The 18,896-nt window shown below is 34.5% G+C and overlaps 1 protein-coding gene across 1 annotated transcript; it reads right to left on the bottom strand.

Annotated features, from left to right (window-relative positions):
* Nucleotides 1-853: 853 nt before the first annotated feature.
* TDO2 (tryptophan 2,3-dioxygenase) lies at nt 854-18,586 on the bottom strand. Its single transcript, XM_050791283.1, has 12 exons — nt 18,479-18,586; nt 18,149-18,254; nt 17,094-17,184; nt 14,131-14,201; nt 12,904-13,031; nt 11,749-11,935; nt 10,361-10,468; nt 7,548-7,659; nt 6,030-6,087; nt 4,757-4,836; nt 3,996-4,086; nt 854-1,418 (listed from the first exon to the last, which is right to left on the bottom strand). The coding sequence occupies exons 1-12, from the start codon at nt 18,511-18,513 to the stop codon at nt 1,265-1,267; spliced, it is 1,221 nt and encodes a 406-aa protein (XP_050647240.1). The 5' UTR covers nt 18,514-18,586; the 3' UTR covers nt 854-1,264.
* Between the last annotated feature and the right edge of the window lie 310 nt (nt 18,587-18,896).

Here is an 18,896-nt window from a genome sequence, read left to right on the forward strand (position 1 = left end):
TGACTCTGTATTATATCAGCCTAGCCACCATCAGATACTGTGTATACACACATACATGAGCACACAACAGTCGTGGAGGCAAAAGCAATTATATACAATTCTGACACAAACTAGATGATAGGATCCTTATAAGAAAAAAATGCAATTGAAACCAAAGAATAGTTCAATTCCATCAAGAACTTACTGCTTGCTAGTGATAATGACTCTAGGTCAACGCTGACATATATTTTAGATTTTTAAAATAATATTATGTATTTCCTCCCATAACAAAAATTTAAGTTTTCCCAATAACCTGGCCAAGCTAGAAAAAGAAGACTAAAACTCATGTCTGATCGAAACTCTTAGCCTAATTAATGTCTTATTAGAAATGAACTGGGTCACTGCTCAGTCTGTGTCCTTTCTTCTGGAAAGCACATCTTCTTTGAGGGGACTTCTTGCTCCTGCCTCAGTTCTGCATGCATTAGAGTTCACTGCACCTCCCAGATCACAGGCATGGGAGCTGGGGGAAAGAGAAGGTTTGCCCTGTGTGAGTCCAGTGGTGCTGGAAACTGGGACCCAGCCTGAGACAGAAGCTGTTCTACTACAGGAAAGAATAAAGCCAACACCTACAGAGAAGAGATGAGACAAAAAAGATCTCAGAGTGTTCCGGGAATATAGCACTCCAGGAACTGGACCCAGTCCTTGTGGCATCAGAGTTTCCAGGCTCCTCTTTCAAGGCTTTTTGGGCAGTGTTCATTTGAATTCTGCAAGCTGGTAATCCTCTAGTATATCCCCTCTAGACAAACTGCAGATAGGTTTCTGTCTTTGGTCATTAAGATTCCTAACAAATACAATCAATATTTCAAAAACAATACAAGGAGAAAGATTAATACTTTATTATTATTAAAATTTTATTTGAAAGTCTTTGTACAGAATAACATATTGTACTGCATAAAATACTTGAAATAGCTGAAGTTTACAAGTTTATAAAGATGAAACAATGAGATAATGATTACATTAAGTGGTTACATTAATTCTCAGGGGAAATTGAATTTTTAATAGGAAAACACCCTATGTACAATGTTACTATTTAAATGAATTCTTTCTCATCTTATTGCTTAGTCTTGCCACAAACAAGCGGTAATAAAATTATTTCTAGAATTAAATCAGAGCATCGTGGTGCTGAACAACATATGTATACATATATTAAAACTATTTATGAAAATTCATAGAAAAAAAAAATAGACTGTGAAACCAGTATTCTTCATAGATTTTGCAGATGATTTTAATCTGATTCATCACTGCTGAAGTAGGAGCTATCACAGTATTCAGCTGTATACAGAAATTTGTGAATGGTTGGGTTCATCTTCGGTATCCAGTGTCGGGGAATCAGGTATGTTGAAAGATTAAATAAATCTACGAATACCTTATACCTATCACTGGAAAAACACATACATGAAGATGTGTTACATTGGTTGACATGAAATATTTAAAATTTTCAATTAGAAAATTTATTTCTCTGATATTTTCCATAATTAATTAGTATTCAATATTATAATACACACTGCATGTTGTATATATCATATATTAAATTAGGTATTATGTAGTATTAGTATTGATTGCCTACTTTTTATTCCATTTTCAAAGTTTATGCCCACAAAACAGTATTATGTGTTTTAGAACAGGGTGTTTCATATTAAAACTGAGAGTCTTATTGCTGGCACCTTCATAAAGATAAGGATGTGTTCTCACTTCCTACTTCTGAAGGATGGTATGCAAGGTAATACATGTAACCCATACAGAGTCTTAGATGCTCATTTGGAAATATTTCCAACTGAAAAGCTGCCAAATAACTGCCCTAAGGGTTTAATGGACTCATAATAAATGTCTACGAAGTAGTTTTAACACTAAAATTGCATTTGTGTTGTTAGTCAACAATTTTAACTGTTACGGTTTTATGGAGGAAGAACATTTGCCTTTGAAGTCAAATAAATCTGGGTTCAAATTCTGGATCTGTCACCTACAATTCAAGGACCTTTGACAAGTTGTTTAAACTTCAATGCCCCAGTTTCTAACTCTGTAAAATGAAAACTTCAGTCCTTCCTTTTGGTCAGGGCTTTTTTTTTTTTTTTTAATACTTTAAGTTCTAGGGTACATGTGCACAACGTGCAAGTTTGTTACATATATATACATGTGCCATGTTGGTGTGCTGCACCCATTAACTCATCATTTACATTAGATATATCTCCTAATGCTATTCCTCTCCCCTCCCCCCTCCCCACAATAGGACCCGGTGTGTGATGTTCCCCTTCCTGTGTCCAAGTGATCTCATTGTTCAATTCCCACCTATGAGTGAGAACATACGGTGTTTGGTTTTCTGTTCTTACAATAGTTTGCTGAGAATGATGGTTTCCAGATGCATCCATGTCCCTACAAAGGACATGAACTCATCCTTTTTTATGGTGGCATAGTATTCCATGGTGTATATGTACCACATTTTCTTAATCCGGTCTGTCACTGATGGACATTTGGGTTGATTCCAAGTCTTTGGTATTGTGAATAGTGCCGCAATAAACGTACGTGTGCGTGTATCTTTATAGCAGCATGACTTATAATCCTTTGGGTATATCTCCAGTAATGGGATGGCTGACAGTAACTGAAACAGCATGGTACTGGTACCAAAACAAGATATAGACCAACGGAACAGAACAGAGCCCTCAGAAATAATACCACATATCTACAGCCATCTGATCTTTGACAAACCTGACAAAAACAAGAAATGGGGAAAGGATTCCTTATTTAATAAATGGTGCTGGGAAAATAAGTAGAAAGGATTCCCTATTTAATAAATGGTGCTGGGAAAATAAGTAGAAAGCTGAAACTGGATCCTTTCCTTTCTCCTTATACAAAAATTAATTCAAGATGGATTAGAGACGTAAATATTAGACCTAAAACCATAAAAACCCTAGAAGGAAACCTAGGTAATACCATTCAGGACATAGGCATGGGCAAGGACTTCATGTCTAAAACACCAAAAGCAACGGCAACAAAAGCCAAAATTGACAAATGGGATCTAATTAAACTAAAGAGCTTCTGCACAGCAAAATGGCAGGTCTTTTTAAAACTGAGGTAACACACTAGAAATGCTGTTTGTGTTAATTATTCCCACCACCCACTAATATGTGTGTTCATTTGGTATAGGCAGTTATTGATTGTTTTGTGCTTACAGAATTTATTTCCAGGGAAAGTGAAAATGTCTAAAAATCATGAAAATTTAAACCTGTTTATTTTAGAAACCAACCAATCTGGTAATAACAGTAGGGATGAAATCAATGTACTGTAAAGATTTGAGGGGGGGCTAAATGCAAATGTCTAATTTATTCTTGAATTGATTCTTCTTTTTCAAGGGACCATAGAAGTTTTTCAGTTTCCAGATGTATCCATTTGTCCATTTATCTATGATATTGTGAATATCAAAATAAGAATGTACGTCCCTTAGAAACCTCTCTAGCATATTTTAAATCCTTAATAAATGTTGATCTCTTTCCTTGTAAACACTTTAACAAGGGCACTCTCTGGAGAGATGGAAATAGTTTTATAATATAGAGTCACATCAGAAAACACAATGCTACTTTCACTGTGTCGTTTATCTAGCCAGGAAGACATTTGTAGAATTAATGATAAATGTTATCGTCTAGTCAAAACTTGAGCCACAATGAGTTGAAGACTTTTCTGCCTGGATGTAAGTACTGTTAAACCCTTTGTTTCCTCACATATCATGCAGGCATTGATACCATACCCCTTTACATACAGGATCAAAGCAGTGAAGGTTCATAATTAAAGATTTTATAAAATTACTTCCAAAAGACCGAACTGGAATATTCTAACTACAAATGTGTTGTTAGTAGTTCAGACAGGAGCAAATAAAATGACTTTTTAAAGTTAATCAGCGTATAGATGGAGAAACAAATTGTTGGTGACTGCCACCAGGAAGAAAGGAGAATTTCCCCACCTACCTCACGGTTGAGCGCAGGTAATGATAGCCTGAGGAACCACCGGTGCCAGCTTTGCTGCCCAGCATTCTGTGCACCATGCACACATGGTTATCTAGGCAAACACACACATTTACTGCATGGATATTTTTCCACCATTAGTTCCACAATGTTCTAACAATAAGGGCTTGGTAATGATTATTGCTTCTGAGAAAATGCTGACAACTAACACTTGGCCATATGGAAGGCTCGTACATGAGAGCCGGATGAGACTGTGAGGTTGCTTAGCGCTCCACTTGCTTCAGGCTACATGCATTTCACTCCCTCCTTCATTGCATTTAGCCCATGGACACAATAGAAGAGACCAGGGCCATAACATGACTCATGAGCCCATGCCACCTTTGCCTTCATGGCAAATTCCTTCATTTAAAAAAATTAAAAACCATTTAAATTAAAAATTTAAAACTGCATTGGTATAATGGCAAATATATTACTCTTACATAATAAAACTTTTTTTGACCTAAAGTTTATTTTTTCCTTCAGATTTTAAAATAAAATATGTTCATGAGCTCCCAAAAGTATTGTGGTCCTTAGGTACTGTGCCTAGCATGCATATGGATCTCTGGGAGAGAGTGATGGCCAAGCTGGTATGTATGAAAGAACGCACCCACACACAAAGGAGGGGGGAAGAAAGAAAGTGGGCACGAGGGCACACAGAAGACCAAGACAAAGAGCACAGGAACAGCATGTGGGGAAGCAGCATGGGATGAGCGGGAAGGACTTACATCTCCATTTGGTCATCAGTGAATCTATGTCCATAAGAGAAGTCAGCAACTGAAAAGGCACCTGGAACCTAGGCTCTTCCCTAAAGGAAAAAGAAGAATATATTCAAGTAAATCGAGTGCGTTAGAAGGAGCATGAGTTTGACAATCAGTTGGCCCTGGAAACAAATGTCAGCTTTGCCTGTGAGGAGCTGTGGCAGCTTTGGCTTATTCTCTCAGTCTCAGTTTCTTCGTCTCAAAGATGAAATAATACTACTCAACTTGCGGTGTTTGAAGTCTAGAAAATTCCATGTAATATACATGAAGTAATCACCCAGAGTCACATCTAACATTGGTTCTTATTAAAAGGAGACAGATGCACTATCACAGATTTCCCAGCCAAAAGTAGTCAAACACTTTTAGGCAAAGATATTAAAACACAAAAGGAAAAACCACTTTTTAATTCTTTTCATCTATTTGTTTTTTTGTTTGTTTGTTTTTTTTGTGTTGTTTTTGTTTTGTTTTGTTTTTACATCTATTTCTTCAACTTTCTCAGTGTATTTTCTACTTAGGACGCATATGCCTGACTAGCATACATTTACTTGAGTTTAGGAAAAGAGTCAGAAGATTTTGTTTATGTTGCCATTTTGAAGAAAGACTTGAAAAGATTTTTAAAATTAAATACATAGAAGCATGACAGCCTGTCCATATAGATATTTTTTACTAATGTGATATTTATTGTTCTGAAATATTTAATTCACGAACCCTGAGGATGGGACCTTTATACAATAGAGTAGGAATGAGTCAACATTTAAAGAATACTTCAAACATTTTAGACCATGAAGATAATTTTAATTGAAATTGCTGAATAAGTGGTATAGTTTGCAAGTTATTTTCACTTCATGCATTTTTTATTTTCTTAAACAGTAATAATCTTACAACATTGTTTAATGATAGAACACATTTCATGAGTGAGTCTCTGAGAGAGTAAACTTTGGCTATTTAGGACACTTAGTGTTACATAGTGCTTTGTAGAATTCAGTTAAAAAGGATATTTGATTAATTTGTGCAGTGTTTAACACCATTTAACCCTGTTCAGGGAAAAAGTTATGCTTTTACTATTTAAAAGAAAAAAAAAGGGGACCATAAAACTTCATTACTAATTATTTTCTAAGTTTTCTCCAAAAACTAAATTACTGCATTGAACTATGATTATAAATTTTAGGCTTTATACTGGATATGTTATCCATATCCACCCCTCAATTTTAACGTCAGTCTCTCTTCTGATTTGTTTTACCTGTAAAAATATATCATCAATGCTCCCTGAAGTGCTCTGTATGACAGCCGTCTTTCACCTGCAAAATACGTTGCAAATTTAAATTTATTAGGTAATTTAAGGTAATTTTATATTAATTCGGCATCATCATCTTAAAAAATTTAATGGATTACATGTGTTTAGAAATCAATATAAGTTTCAGTTTACATTTTTTATCCTTTAGGTTGAATTTATAAACATATCACTTAAAATACAATTTTAACATTGGATTTTTTAAAACAAACTAAAAATGTACATATTTTAAATTTTCAAAACCTTCAAATAGCATGTTAAGAAAACCTGATTTTTCTAGAAAATACTTGACTTTCATAACAAAATTCATTTTCCAAGTAAAATAATATGTCTTTCATTTCAAAAAAGTAGAGATGCGTTATAAGCATCATTTCAAAGTAGTTTTCACTAATTCACTTGAAATTAGCTAACTTGTTTTTAATGAGCACAATTATGTAAAATCGTATATGTGTGCTCTAATGAAAGACTTTCTCCTTGCTTCAGGAAAACAAGATTTTGTTATTCTTTACTGAGGTTTTTTTGTTGTTGTTGTTGTTTTAAGAAAACAGAAGCTAACAACCTTTAAGCTTATTAAACTTAATACCAATTTCATATATTGCTTTGTTTTGTACTTGTGTTATAAAAATTAATTTTTACTTTTATTCTGCCTATTTCCATAAAGGTTTAAGATGCTTTACAATGAAAGTTCTAAGTCAAAATGAACACAAAAGTTTAGAAATGAAAGTACTGATTTTATGGCTCAATAAGTTTCAGGAACTAATAGCTCAGTACCAATTGTGCCAAAAGTCTAAATGTATGCGTTTCCTGGTCTCCTGGTCAGTCAAGAAGATTTGTATGAAAGAGCTCAGCCACACACAAAGGAGGGAGGAAGAGAGAAAGAGGGCAGGAACATACCATGTAATTGGAATGTAAGAACATTCCAAGCCCAGAGAACACATAAAAAGACTCCTTGGTGATAAATCCAAATAACTAAACTTAGCTAATAAAAGAAAATTAGTATGGCTGGACAACGCAAATATGAGATCATAAAAGGCCTTATAGACCATGTTAAAGATTTTGTCTTAATCCTAAAACAATGGGGTAACATCAATACTTGCTCTCACAGTAGCTATTCCTTCCTTTTCTTACCTCTACCATAGTGTTTACTATTACAACGATTTGTCTTCATTTCTGTTCCTATTAGGCTGTGAACTATTTGAGAAACTATATGCAGTTGATCTTGATATCCCTTGTATCTGGCATAGACTACACAAATTTTTTTTCTAATGTTTTTGAAATAATCTGGGCATAGAAACCCGTTAAAATAGATTTATCACTGAAAACATTTACTCCATTTTTGTTTCTATCAGTAGAATATCAATTTTCATTCTATTTCTCCCAACCAAAGCTTGATAGGCTTATAAAATGATGTTTTGATCTCATATTCACACATTTCAGGGAAAAGATTCATAAAATAAAAATACCTACCTTTACTAAGGAGATGTTCATGACGTTTCTCATCAAATAAGGACAGTAGCACCTCTTTTTGCTTCTGAAATTCAGCCACCTGTTCCTCTTTTTCTTCAGACTCTTCCTTAGCCTTTAGGAAAAATATGGCATTAATAACCCTGAGAGAGAATAAATAGATTGATATTTTAGAAAATTTTGCTTACAAGGAAGAGACTTGTGGTTGCAGAAATGGTGTACTTTTAATATTTACTGTATCATCTAATATTACTATTTGGAAATTATGTCTTATGAAAAGGAATCTTCCACACACTCAGTGGCTCTATCCTTTCATTTAAGTTTAAATGATTTCTCAATATTAAATATTATCTTCATAAATGTAATGAACAATGAACCCAGATGGACAAAAGCAGAGATAACTACCAGCAGTTAATAATGACCTAATTTTAAACAAGAATTATTTAACACAGGAAGTAAGGTAACTTCACTTAGAAAAAGTTAAGAATTCCTAGTGAGAAGAACTATTAACTCTATTGAAATTCTATATTCAGTACTGACTTCTGTAAATACAATTTCTTAGATATTTCTCACTCATGTTTTCTTCATTTTCTCTCTATCTATTGATTGGTTTAAGAAAATTCTTATTTTTTCTGCCTACAACACATATTCTGTTTATAAGCCAATTAATTGAGCTAGGGCAAATTATTTAACCCAATTATTTCCAATTCATCAGAACAACCACCCTATGTAGTACTAACCTATATGCATATTATTTCCAATTAATTATTTATTCAGTACATGTCATGCTAAGATGATAGAGATAAAATTGTGAGCAAAACTTGAGAGTTGTGATATTGTACAGGAATTATCTGGTAGGAATAAGACATTGAACAAATAATCACCCAGTCATTAAATTACAACCATAGACCATGCTGTACAGAAGCAGTATTGGCATCATAACTTAAAGTAATAAGGAGTTTAGGAAAGACCTTCCTAAAGAAGTTTTCCTTGAACCAAAATCTTAAGAATCGGAAGGAGTTAGTTGGGGAAGAACATTCCAAATCCAGAGAAGAACACATAAAAGGACTCCTTGGTGATAAATGCAAAGAACTAAACTTAGCTAATAAAGAAACTCAGTATGGCTCGACCACACGAATGTGAGATCATAAAGGCCTTATAGAACAGGTTAAAGTTTTTATCTTAATTCTAAAACAATGAGGCAACATCAAAAGACTTTACACAAGAGGGAGATGTGATCAGATCTGCCTTCTGAAAAGATTATTCAGACTGCAATGTGGAGACTAAAGTAGAATAGAAGCATACTGGGAAGGTGGAGGAGAACAGTTCAGAGATTATTATAGTCCGGGTGAAAAACAATGGCAGGTTACACTTGAGAGGTAGTGGTAGATTAAAGGATGATACTTGAGAACTAAATAGGTAACATCGGTAGGACTTGATGATAGCTTGAAGAAGTGGTGAAACAAGAGGGCGGAGCCAAGGATCACTGATAGAAGTCTGACGACAGCCCAGATGAATTATAGGAGAAAAAGTTCTTTAATGCAGAGAAGACAATGTTGGTACAAGAGTGGATGGAAGGAGTAATGTTCAAGCTTGGTTTTATTGGTGTGTTTTTGAGAGGACCAGGAGGAAATATCAAGTAAGGTATTATACACATGTTCTGAAATCTAAGGGGATATATAAACCAGAGATAAATGTTTGAGAATTATGTTGGCTAAGTAGATATTGAAGCAGTGGGTATAAATGACACCATCTAATGAAAGAGTGTAGAGATAGAACAGAAAGGATCTAAGCCAATGGACTACAAAACTCTATCATTTATTGGTCTAAGAGAGAAATAAGAGCAAGTAAAAGAAATAGAGAAATAAGGGCCAGAGAATTAGAAGCAAACATAATGGTATGTACTAAATCCAAGAGAAAAGAATGTTCCAGAAAGAATAAGTCGTAGTCATTAGTATTGAATGTTTCTGCGAGGTCAACTAAGTTAAGACTAAAAATGTACATGAAGACCACATGAGAATGACGGTACAGGAAGACAGCTTGAAGTAAGCTGAGGATTAGATGAGAGATAAATAATTATTCTGACTTCTGTTCTCAATGCTTTACAAGTATTTATTTAATTTCCTGTCATAATAATCTTATGAGTTAGATATTCTTATTTTTCTATTTTGCCAGTGCTGAAAGAGAGGCAAGAGAGGTTCAGTCACTTGTTCTCTGTCACACAGTTGTTTAAGAAGTGGAAGCGGGACTGGAACCCAAGTAGCGTGACTTCAAAGTATATGCTTTCAGCACTACCTGATGCAATCTCTCAAGATGTAGAATTTAAACAACTCTTCCAGGAAATTTAGTCATGCAAAGAGGATGAGAGACCTGAAAGATCAGGGCAATGAGAAATCAACAGTATCTTTTAAGTAGGAGAAAACTGACATTGTCTGAGAGCTGCCAGAAAGCACCCAGTAAATATACAAGAGCAAAAGCAAAGCTACAGGGCTAAATAGATTTGGTTCGTTGGTTCACTGTGGGCCTAGTTCTCTCTAGAATTGGTCCTAATATAGAATTTTCAATAGAAATGAAAAAATAATATTAATCTCAGCTACTTATCATAGATAAAATTCTCCCTTGCAATGAAGGTCTTATTTTAGTATAATATTTATCGCACGTAAAGAAAATGAAATCAATCATGTAATATAGTCCAAGAAAATACATTTGTGAAAGAAAAAAATATGAGAAAAATGAAAGGTTAAGAGAAAAGTAAAAATAATTAAATTTTGAATATTTCTATATTAAATTTATATTAACTCATGTCATCTAAATACCTGAATACTTATGAATTCCTCTTCCAGGCCTCTGGTGATATTTTTTTCGAGCTTTCCCCAGAAGTTAAATCCATGTGGCTCTAAACCTGGGGTTCTTTCCAGCCATGCCTTGAATAAACATTATTTTTTAAGTGAGTACATGGTAAAATTTAAATTATGTAAAATGCATTGTAACTGACATGTATAAACTTGAAACAGGAAATCTTCATGGTTTCCAGAAATGTATGCTACAAGTTTTATTCGTAAATGTTTTTTATTCCTCTTCAATTTCTTCACTTATGAAATAATTAATATATTCAATTTCCTTAATTTTATGGCAACCATTAATAATGTTTACTCTTTATTTCTTAATATGTGATTACAGAAATTCCAATTGTCTTCTAGAAATCTATACACATATCTAAACATATTTTCTATCTAAACATATTTAAAGAGTATATTCTTAATAATTATTTTACTGATATCTTCTGGTTTATTCTCAAGTTACTTTATGTCTTAGGAGCTGAAGAAATGATGATGTGTATAAGATACAATCTCCTCTAAATTCATGGGAACTGTATACTTAGTAACTTTGAAATTAATCATCCATGCAATTACTTTGAGATTTTAAAATATTTTTAAATCTAGAAATAAAACTAAATTCATGTACCTCTGTGAGTTCTCATTTAACCCATACTTATTATAATTCTGAAATTAGCTTTGGAATTCTTTTTCTCCCTATTCTTATATGCCATTATTTAACATTATATATAATGCATTAACCTAAATCCACATTTACATTACCCAGAGGATTAATGAGCAGAGTATAATTCAACACAAGAAAAGTTGATTTGCAGAAGAAAAAGCTTTGCAATGGAAACCAAGACAATGCAATCTTTGTTTAGTAATCTATTTTTGAAGAAAAAATTAATAATTCCTAAAGGCTACTTGTAGACCTTTAGGGAATTTGGATACAAAGGGAACATTTTCTGAGGTGTATATTCTTAGTAATTTAGTTCAGCTAAGAAAAATACTAAATAACCGAAAATTTTCAATTACAGAATATTTTAAACAATAAAGCTCACTAAATAATCACATTCAGTCTAAAAATCAGCCAATTAAGCATTACTTAGTAGGGATATTTAAGGAATTGTTTTATTGAGATGACAAGGTTATTAAATATTAACATACAATTAATTACATAAGTATATCTGACGTTTTCAGCAGGGTTCTTGACATTTTCAATATTTCAGTAACATGAATTTACAAATTCATGTATTTTTATGAATTCTTTCTATCCTTATTTCCACTGAATGTAACTCAATTTTGATGAGTTTTAAAAATTCTGTTTAGCAAAAGCTAAATTAAGATGTATTGAGTTAAACTTTAGAAATTGTATGAATCCATACCTCCACTAATTCCAGAAGTGTCTTTTCCTGCTCAGACTTAAGTAGCAGTTCATTCTCCTCTCCTTTGAAGTTATCACGATAATGTCTTCTGTTATAAGGGACTCTCATGTTCTGAAGAACACCTATCTTGTTTTCTAATAGTCGGAATTGCAAACTCTGGAAGCCTGATGCTGGAGATAAGTACTCTCTTTGAGATTAAATGGAGGAAGGAAAGGCAAGGGAAGGGAAAGAGATGATAGGAGAATAGCAGAGAAGAGGGGAGGGGAGGGGAGGGAAGAGGGGAGGGGAGGAGAGGAGAGGGGAGGGGAGGGGAGGGGAGAGGAGAGGGAAGGGGAGGGGAGGAGAGGAAAGGAAGGGTTCACATTATCAATCACCATAATGGTTTCTTCTATTGTAAGAGGTTGTCGGTTTTGCTCTCTTGGATATCAAGAGCAGATACACACAACTGTCTAGAGTTAGACCTGTGATTTGACTCATTGAAATCAGAAAAATGAGCTACTTAAACATTATTGGACATCAAAAATGTTATTACTCCCACTCCCCATATTACATCCTTGTGAATGTCTTTCATTTCGCTGCTGCTAAGACTTTAACGTTTTAAATTCACCACAAATTCTACTTTTCCTTTGTCAGACATGTTCAGTACATTGCTTGTTACATCCTGCACCCAATGGAAGATTTTTAAACTTTTTTCTTCTTATATTTTGGTAAGAAAAAATGTTATCTATATGGTATTGCCTTGAAATGTACCGGTAAAATTTATGGTGTAATCCATAACTTCTACTTTGATTGACATGCTTCTGTATATATCGCTCCTGTTTTGAGTTTTTATATTTTTTAAATTTAATTACATGTATTTTATTAGCTATTTTAGTCAATGTGCTAAGTTGTCTAAAGTTCTTTTTGGAGAAAAACAGGACACACAGTGATGAATTTAAATTAATTGATCATATTATGCTTACATGTAAAACTTAATAATAAAATATTTTTAATAACTTCTCAGATGCTTTGTGATTGAAGACCCCTAAGTCCACATAGTGACAAAGTGTTAAGAAGACAGGCTCCTCATAGCACACAACACACACATGCTCCTTTTACCCACCAAAATGAGAAAGTAAACTCCATCACATTTTTTAAAATGTCAAAGATGTGCACCTGAAGTCATTGAAGTCCAATGCTGTCATCGTCTCGAGAATGGAAAACTGCTGCACCAGCAGTTTCAGGATCACTGACACTCGGTGCATCCGAGAAACAACCTTAAGCATGTTCCTTTCATCTCTGACCTGATGGTTAAGAAATGAAACACTGAGTTAGCAATGCTGACCTCTAGAAAATACAAAATAGACAATGGCACTGCATTCCCATTAATTTTATCTCTAATTTTGTTTTAAAGGGAAACTTTGAAACTAAAATTTGCCAAGAGTATGTGTTGAACTAATAACAGTTCTGAATGGTGTGCAAGGAATTTCTGCAAAATAAGAAGTTTTTTCTTTCTTTGACAATAGAAAACTATATAGAAGCAAAGTAGAAGTAAATTCTAGAATGCAATCCCCCATTGATTTCAAAACAAGCTTCTCTTTTAGTTTTGTGTCAAAGGAGAGAGGTCAAGATAACACAGGAACTTCAGGTGAGGATTAAACAACATGTGGATCAATCTACTCTTTACTGAGGGCCAAAGTTGCCACTGACATAAATGGGAAGTGGATCCACACAGGCAGGAAGAGTCCCATCTGTATGTGTGTGCTCTTTCTCCTAGCCCTTCCTGGAGCAGGGGCTCAGAGGTAGAGGACCCAAGGAAGGATCCTCAGAGCCATGGCAAGAGAAAGCAGGGTGGGAGATGGAGAAGTGCAGCTCAAACTCCTGCCATCACCAGAAGCTTTCCCTCCTCTCCTCTCACTCTTTGTCCTCCTGTCCTTTTCTTCCCCATTCCCTCATTCCTCTTTCCTCCTTTTCTTCCTCTTTTTCTTCCTCCCACCACTCTTTCTCTACTGCTTCCTTCTCTTCCTTTATCACTTTCCTTATTATTGCTCCCATCTTCCCGCAGCTAATGTTCAGTAGAAATACAACTCTGATACCTGTTAATTAAAGGATCCCCATTAGTTTGGTAATCCACCATCATTTATAACATCTTTGTGTGTGGAAATGAGTTCTAAACAAGGGACTTGAAACTAAAATTTGAAAGGAACCTTAAAGTCACATGTAACTTCGCAGTAGCAATGGGAAAATATGACTGAACTCCTCATTCATTCAGAAAATGTCTTGTTTGTTTTATCTTTAAACATTAAGACCACCACTTGGTGTTAATGTTTTTCTCTCATTAATAATACTTTCCATATCTTCCAAAAATATATATGAAACCAATATTGTGACATAAGAACTTACATGGCCATTCTGAAAGATCCCTCGAACAGAATCCAATTCCCAGAGGATTTGCTTAAACCAGAGTTCGTAAGCTGTAATAAGGAAATCATTGTCAATTGTAAAGTTATGGGAGCCTTTTTGGCCATTATTATATGAAAGATATGTTTAACATATTGAAAGAGAAATTAAAATATTACCTTAAATCAATAAATGTAAATATAGTCCCATTGTACGCCAGAAATAAATGTTAATGTTAAAGTTGTAATAGCCTCCTTTTATTAAATGTTTTAATATGCTAGGCATGTTACCTAATGCTTCATATTCATTATTATTACACTAATTCCTCTCAACAAATGCGTTTTTAGGTCTTTGAGGATATAGCATCTAACGTAATTCTAGCTTCCTCTATGGAAGCTGGAAGTATGTGAGGAAGCAGAAGTAATAATCAACTTCAACCAAACTGAGAAATTAATATTTCCTAACCTAAATGAAAGACTAAGATTTTAAGAACTTGAAAATACTAAATTGCTTAAAATGCAGATTTTGTCTGTTTGTTTTATTTGTGAAAATCCTAGCAACTCATAGACTTAGTACATATGGGAAAGCAGCCAGACGTTTGCGGTGAAAGGAAAATGACAAAGCTTCATATTACTGTGACAGCTAATTCCCAGGGGCAACTTTGTTGCAGTTGAGTCCACGTTATCCAGTAGATCATCTTTCAGAATTTCCATGAGTCCAAGGTTTATTTGTGTAAACCTGAATTCTGCCAAAGCTTTTCTGTTGAAGGATTAAGTTTGTTCTCCCCCTTTTACTAGGTGTCGTCAAACAATTAACATTGGCATTAAAGAAAAGTGATATAGTAGGCCGGGCGCAGTGACTTAACCCTGTAATCCCGGCACTTTGGGAGTCCAAGGTGAGCGGATCACGACGTCAGGAGATGGAGACCATCCTGGCTAACACGGTGAAACCGCGTCTCCACTAAAAATAGAAAAAATTAGCAGGGAGTGGTGGCGGGCCCCTGTAGTCCCAGCTACTCGGGAGGCTGAGGCAGGAGAATGGCGTGAACCCGGGAGGCAGAGCGTGCAGTGAGCCGAGATCGCGCCACTGCACTCCAGCCTGGGCAACAGAGCAGATTCCGTCTCAAAAAAAAAAAAAAAAAAAAAAAAAAAAAAAAAAAGTAAAAGTGATATAGTAATGACATTTTGGAAGAAGCATAGTTGGAATCAATCTATCTGAAGTTACTGGCTCTGTCAATTGGGGCAAAACTATTTTCTTTAACTTCAGTTGACTCATTTGTAAAATAATCAGTTACCCACCTACAATTGGAAACCTATGATTCAAAACCCTAAGACTTACAGCAGTATGATAGATAGACATGGATAGACATTTCGACTCCTTTGTGTTACTAGATGATTCATAGCAAATATAAATGGTTCTCCCCATTGGCTTATCCTTCCCATAATATTCTTTGCCACTGGAAACTAAGGACTCACTCATATTCATCCATTTTTCTTCAGTACCTAGCACAGTGTCAGGCACAAAGTAAATATTTGGTGATTGTTTTATGAATAAATTAAATAGACAACGTAATAATTAGATGAGCATAGGAAGTCAATAATCTTAGAGATCTGCAGTGCCTCCTATTTGGTTCTATCGTATGGATAAAGGCAATGTTTCCATACTAATTAAGAGAATTCGATTATAAGTCTAAGTTATGTTTAAGGATACTTTGGAGGAACTAAATTTTATATTTGAGCAAAGAACAATCAAATATTTATTGATCAGTTTATGTGTATCTTTTTTAACCCTATGTAACCACTGCCTAAATGTTATAACTACAGAATAGAAGAAAAGTGTTTTTATAAAATAATGATAGCTACCATTTGTTGCATGTTTATTATGTGCTATACCTCGGGCTAAGTGCTTAATGAACATTATCTCATTCATCTTCATAGGAACTCGGTAAGTGAGAGTATCAGCAATTCCCTCCATTTTACATATGGTAAAATGGAGGTCCTGAGATCTAAGCAACTGACCAGAGTCACACAATTTATAACAATAGAATTGAGGTTCTAAACAATTTTTAATTCCTAATTTATGCTCCTATACCATTATTCTTCTCCGATTGATATTGTCTTGGTATAAGCCACCAATAAAAGTATAAACATAAAAACAGGAGAACTGACACATTAAGCCAATTTTTTAACTTTTAATTTATTTTCTAGAAAGACTTTGTTAATTTAGTCAATCACTTTGGAAAGCACCCATCTGCAGAAAGGACACAAAGAATTGGTAAGGCAAGGAAACATGTCTAGATGTGGGGCACTGGCAGGCAACAGTGATTGGGCTCCAGTCATTCAGAGGTCAGTATAGTGGCACTGAAAAGCTTAGAGTAAATGTTACTAATATTTTGGGGTCACAGACGTCTTTAAGATAATATTCATGAAAATTTGCACATAATTTCGGAGCTCAGGAGCCTTCTAAACTTCTGAAGTCATGAAAACATAGGCTAAAAATAATGCACGGCCCAGAAATTATTATAGAAATCTGGAAAAGATAAACATACATTTTTGGACAAAATTTACATTTTTGTTTATTACCAGATTTGTATAAGATTATGTCAATCCAGCATAAATTTCAATGACCTTGAAAATAGTTTCTTAGTGTTCCCAAGTGAGAAACAGTAACATCTTCACTTGCGAATTCTTTGTGAAATTCCGAGAGGTAGAAAGTCCCCTTGGAGTTCAGAACAAAGCTAAAGTCCTACTTTGCCTATTAGCAGTGGAGTAACATAAAGAAGACTATTTAAATCCTTATATAAGTCCTATGAGAATTTATCTGGCAGCAAAATATTCTCAAACATTTCTAACAGAGGTGAGTCCATGATCTTTCATCATTTTGTAGTTTAAAAAATTGTAGCTTCCTTGTTATCAATGAGAAATGCCTGTGGAATAGTTATTGTCCAAAACTTTTGTGCAACTTACCTTGATGAGTTATGATAAAAAGATGTTCATCATGGATTTTATTTCCTTTTATTTCACTTTGCAGTTCTTGTGCATTCAAAACTTTTTCCAACTTGAAATGAAAAATAAAAAGCCAGTCTGAAATTGCGGAAGTTGGTTTTTATCAACTTTAGTAAGAAGTAGAATATGATAATGAAAAACGCTCCTCCAAACCCCAAATTCTCAGAAACCAATCTCTTTTCTTTTAAACAATGGATGAATCTCCTTATAAAGAGTGAATTGAATTTGTGATTTTTATTCTTCTCAGAAAATTTCTATTTGGTAAGATTTTTATCATAATAAATCCTATTAAGCTCTTTGAGATGTCATATCCCTTTTCATGAAATGAATATGATGAAAGCTTGAAAACTTGCTGAGCTGACTATGCATTTGGCATTCTTTTATTCCCCTAAAGAGCCTATTCTAAGAATATTTTAACGTCCTTTATCAGTTCATCCTTAGAAACTCATCGATGAAGACATCAAGGACTCTAATCGTTTTGCCTCTTAAAAAAACAAAAACAAAAACAGAAGACAAACAGGCTGAAACTTGGCCCAGAATAATCTCCCAATACCTCATTCGTTAACATCCCTCTTTACGTGTTAATGATTTCAAGAAAATTCTCCGTGTGCCTTTAACATTCCTACTTTATGATAAGAGATTTAAAAGATAATTTTTTCAAAATGCATTTGCGGTTATCTAGGCTGACATTTATTAACCATGTCTTATTTATACAAGTTGCACAATGCCTGCGAATTGTCCACAGTGTATCTTATCATGTATCCACCTCTGCCCAGATTCTGGATTCTCTGCTTTTACTTCCACTGGAGAGATGAATTTTCTGCTATAAGTCTCTTGAGTTATTCTAACAAAAGTTGAAAACGTAAAAATGTTTATGAATAAAAATATCCTTAGGTCCAGAAAACAAATGGTGATTGAGAAAAACAAATTCTGAGAAACAAAATCATAAAAAGTCGCTTTGCAGAATTGAGTGCCTAGCAATGGACACCAACCCCTGTAAGGACCCTGCCACTTACATGCAGGTAGTTTCCATAGATAAGACCTCCTTTGCTGGCTCTATTCACACCAGTTTGTGATTTGTCTTCTTCACTGCCTTCTACAGGGAGTTTTTTAAAAGCACATCTGCAAATTTAATAAATCAAGAGAGAAAAATAGTGCATTAGAAAACACAGTTAACTAATGATATGGGTGATTAAAATTGTAATTGCAAATTTTCTTTAGAGTAGATTGTTAGACAAAGGAATAAAGGTGACAGTTTTCAATGCTCCTTAAATTCAGGAATCAAAAGGCTCACACCTGATACTTCTAATAGCCTAAACCCACTTAGAATAAAGGCAAATACTCACCCAAAGTTGTTTCCTAAAAATGGGCACCCACTCATGGTGAAAAGGCACTGTCTGAGAAGCACGGAAGTTTGACTCTAGGCAGATGCTATCATTGACCTTCCCAGATGTTCTACAGCTGCCTTTTATGTATCCTGCTTACCCTGCACCATCCAATCAGCACGCTTCTTGTACTCTTAGCTAACTCTCATTTCCACTGGTACAGAACAGAACCTCTGTAAACTTTAGAGTGGATTTATGTTGGGCACAGTTCATTTGCTAAGAGTGAGTGATCTGCCAAATTGAGTCGTAGGCCTTCCCAAGTTCTGCTTTTATATTCAAAGTAACAAACATCCAATGAATCAACAGAGGCCAAGTTAAAAAAATTACATTTATTCAATCCCAAGAAAACATTTGGCATAGTATTAGGATACATAAGACA

Source organism: Macaca thibetana, chromosome 5 (assembly GCF_024542745.1).
Source record: "Macaca thibetana thibetana isolate TM-01 chromosome 5, ASM2454274v1, whole genome shotgun sequence".
NCBI lineage: Eukaryota > Metazoa > Chordata > Mammalia > Primates > Cercopithecidae > Macaca > Macaca thibetana.

Bases quoted from the DNA above. Each gene is read 5' to 3' on its own strand.
- TDO2 (XM_050791283.1), bottom strand. From the start codon at position 18,513: ATGAGTGGGTGCCCATTTTTAGGAAACAACTTTGG. The intron at 6,088-7,547 runs GTAGGTATTTTT...CGTATTTTGCAG, and splicing joins TGAACATCTCCTTAGTAAAG to GTGAAAGACGGCTGTCATAC. The intron at 4,837-6,029 runs GTAAAACAAATC...TTTTTCCTTTAG, and splicing joins TTGATGATATATTTTTACAG to GGAAGAGCCTAGGTTCCAGG.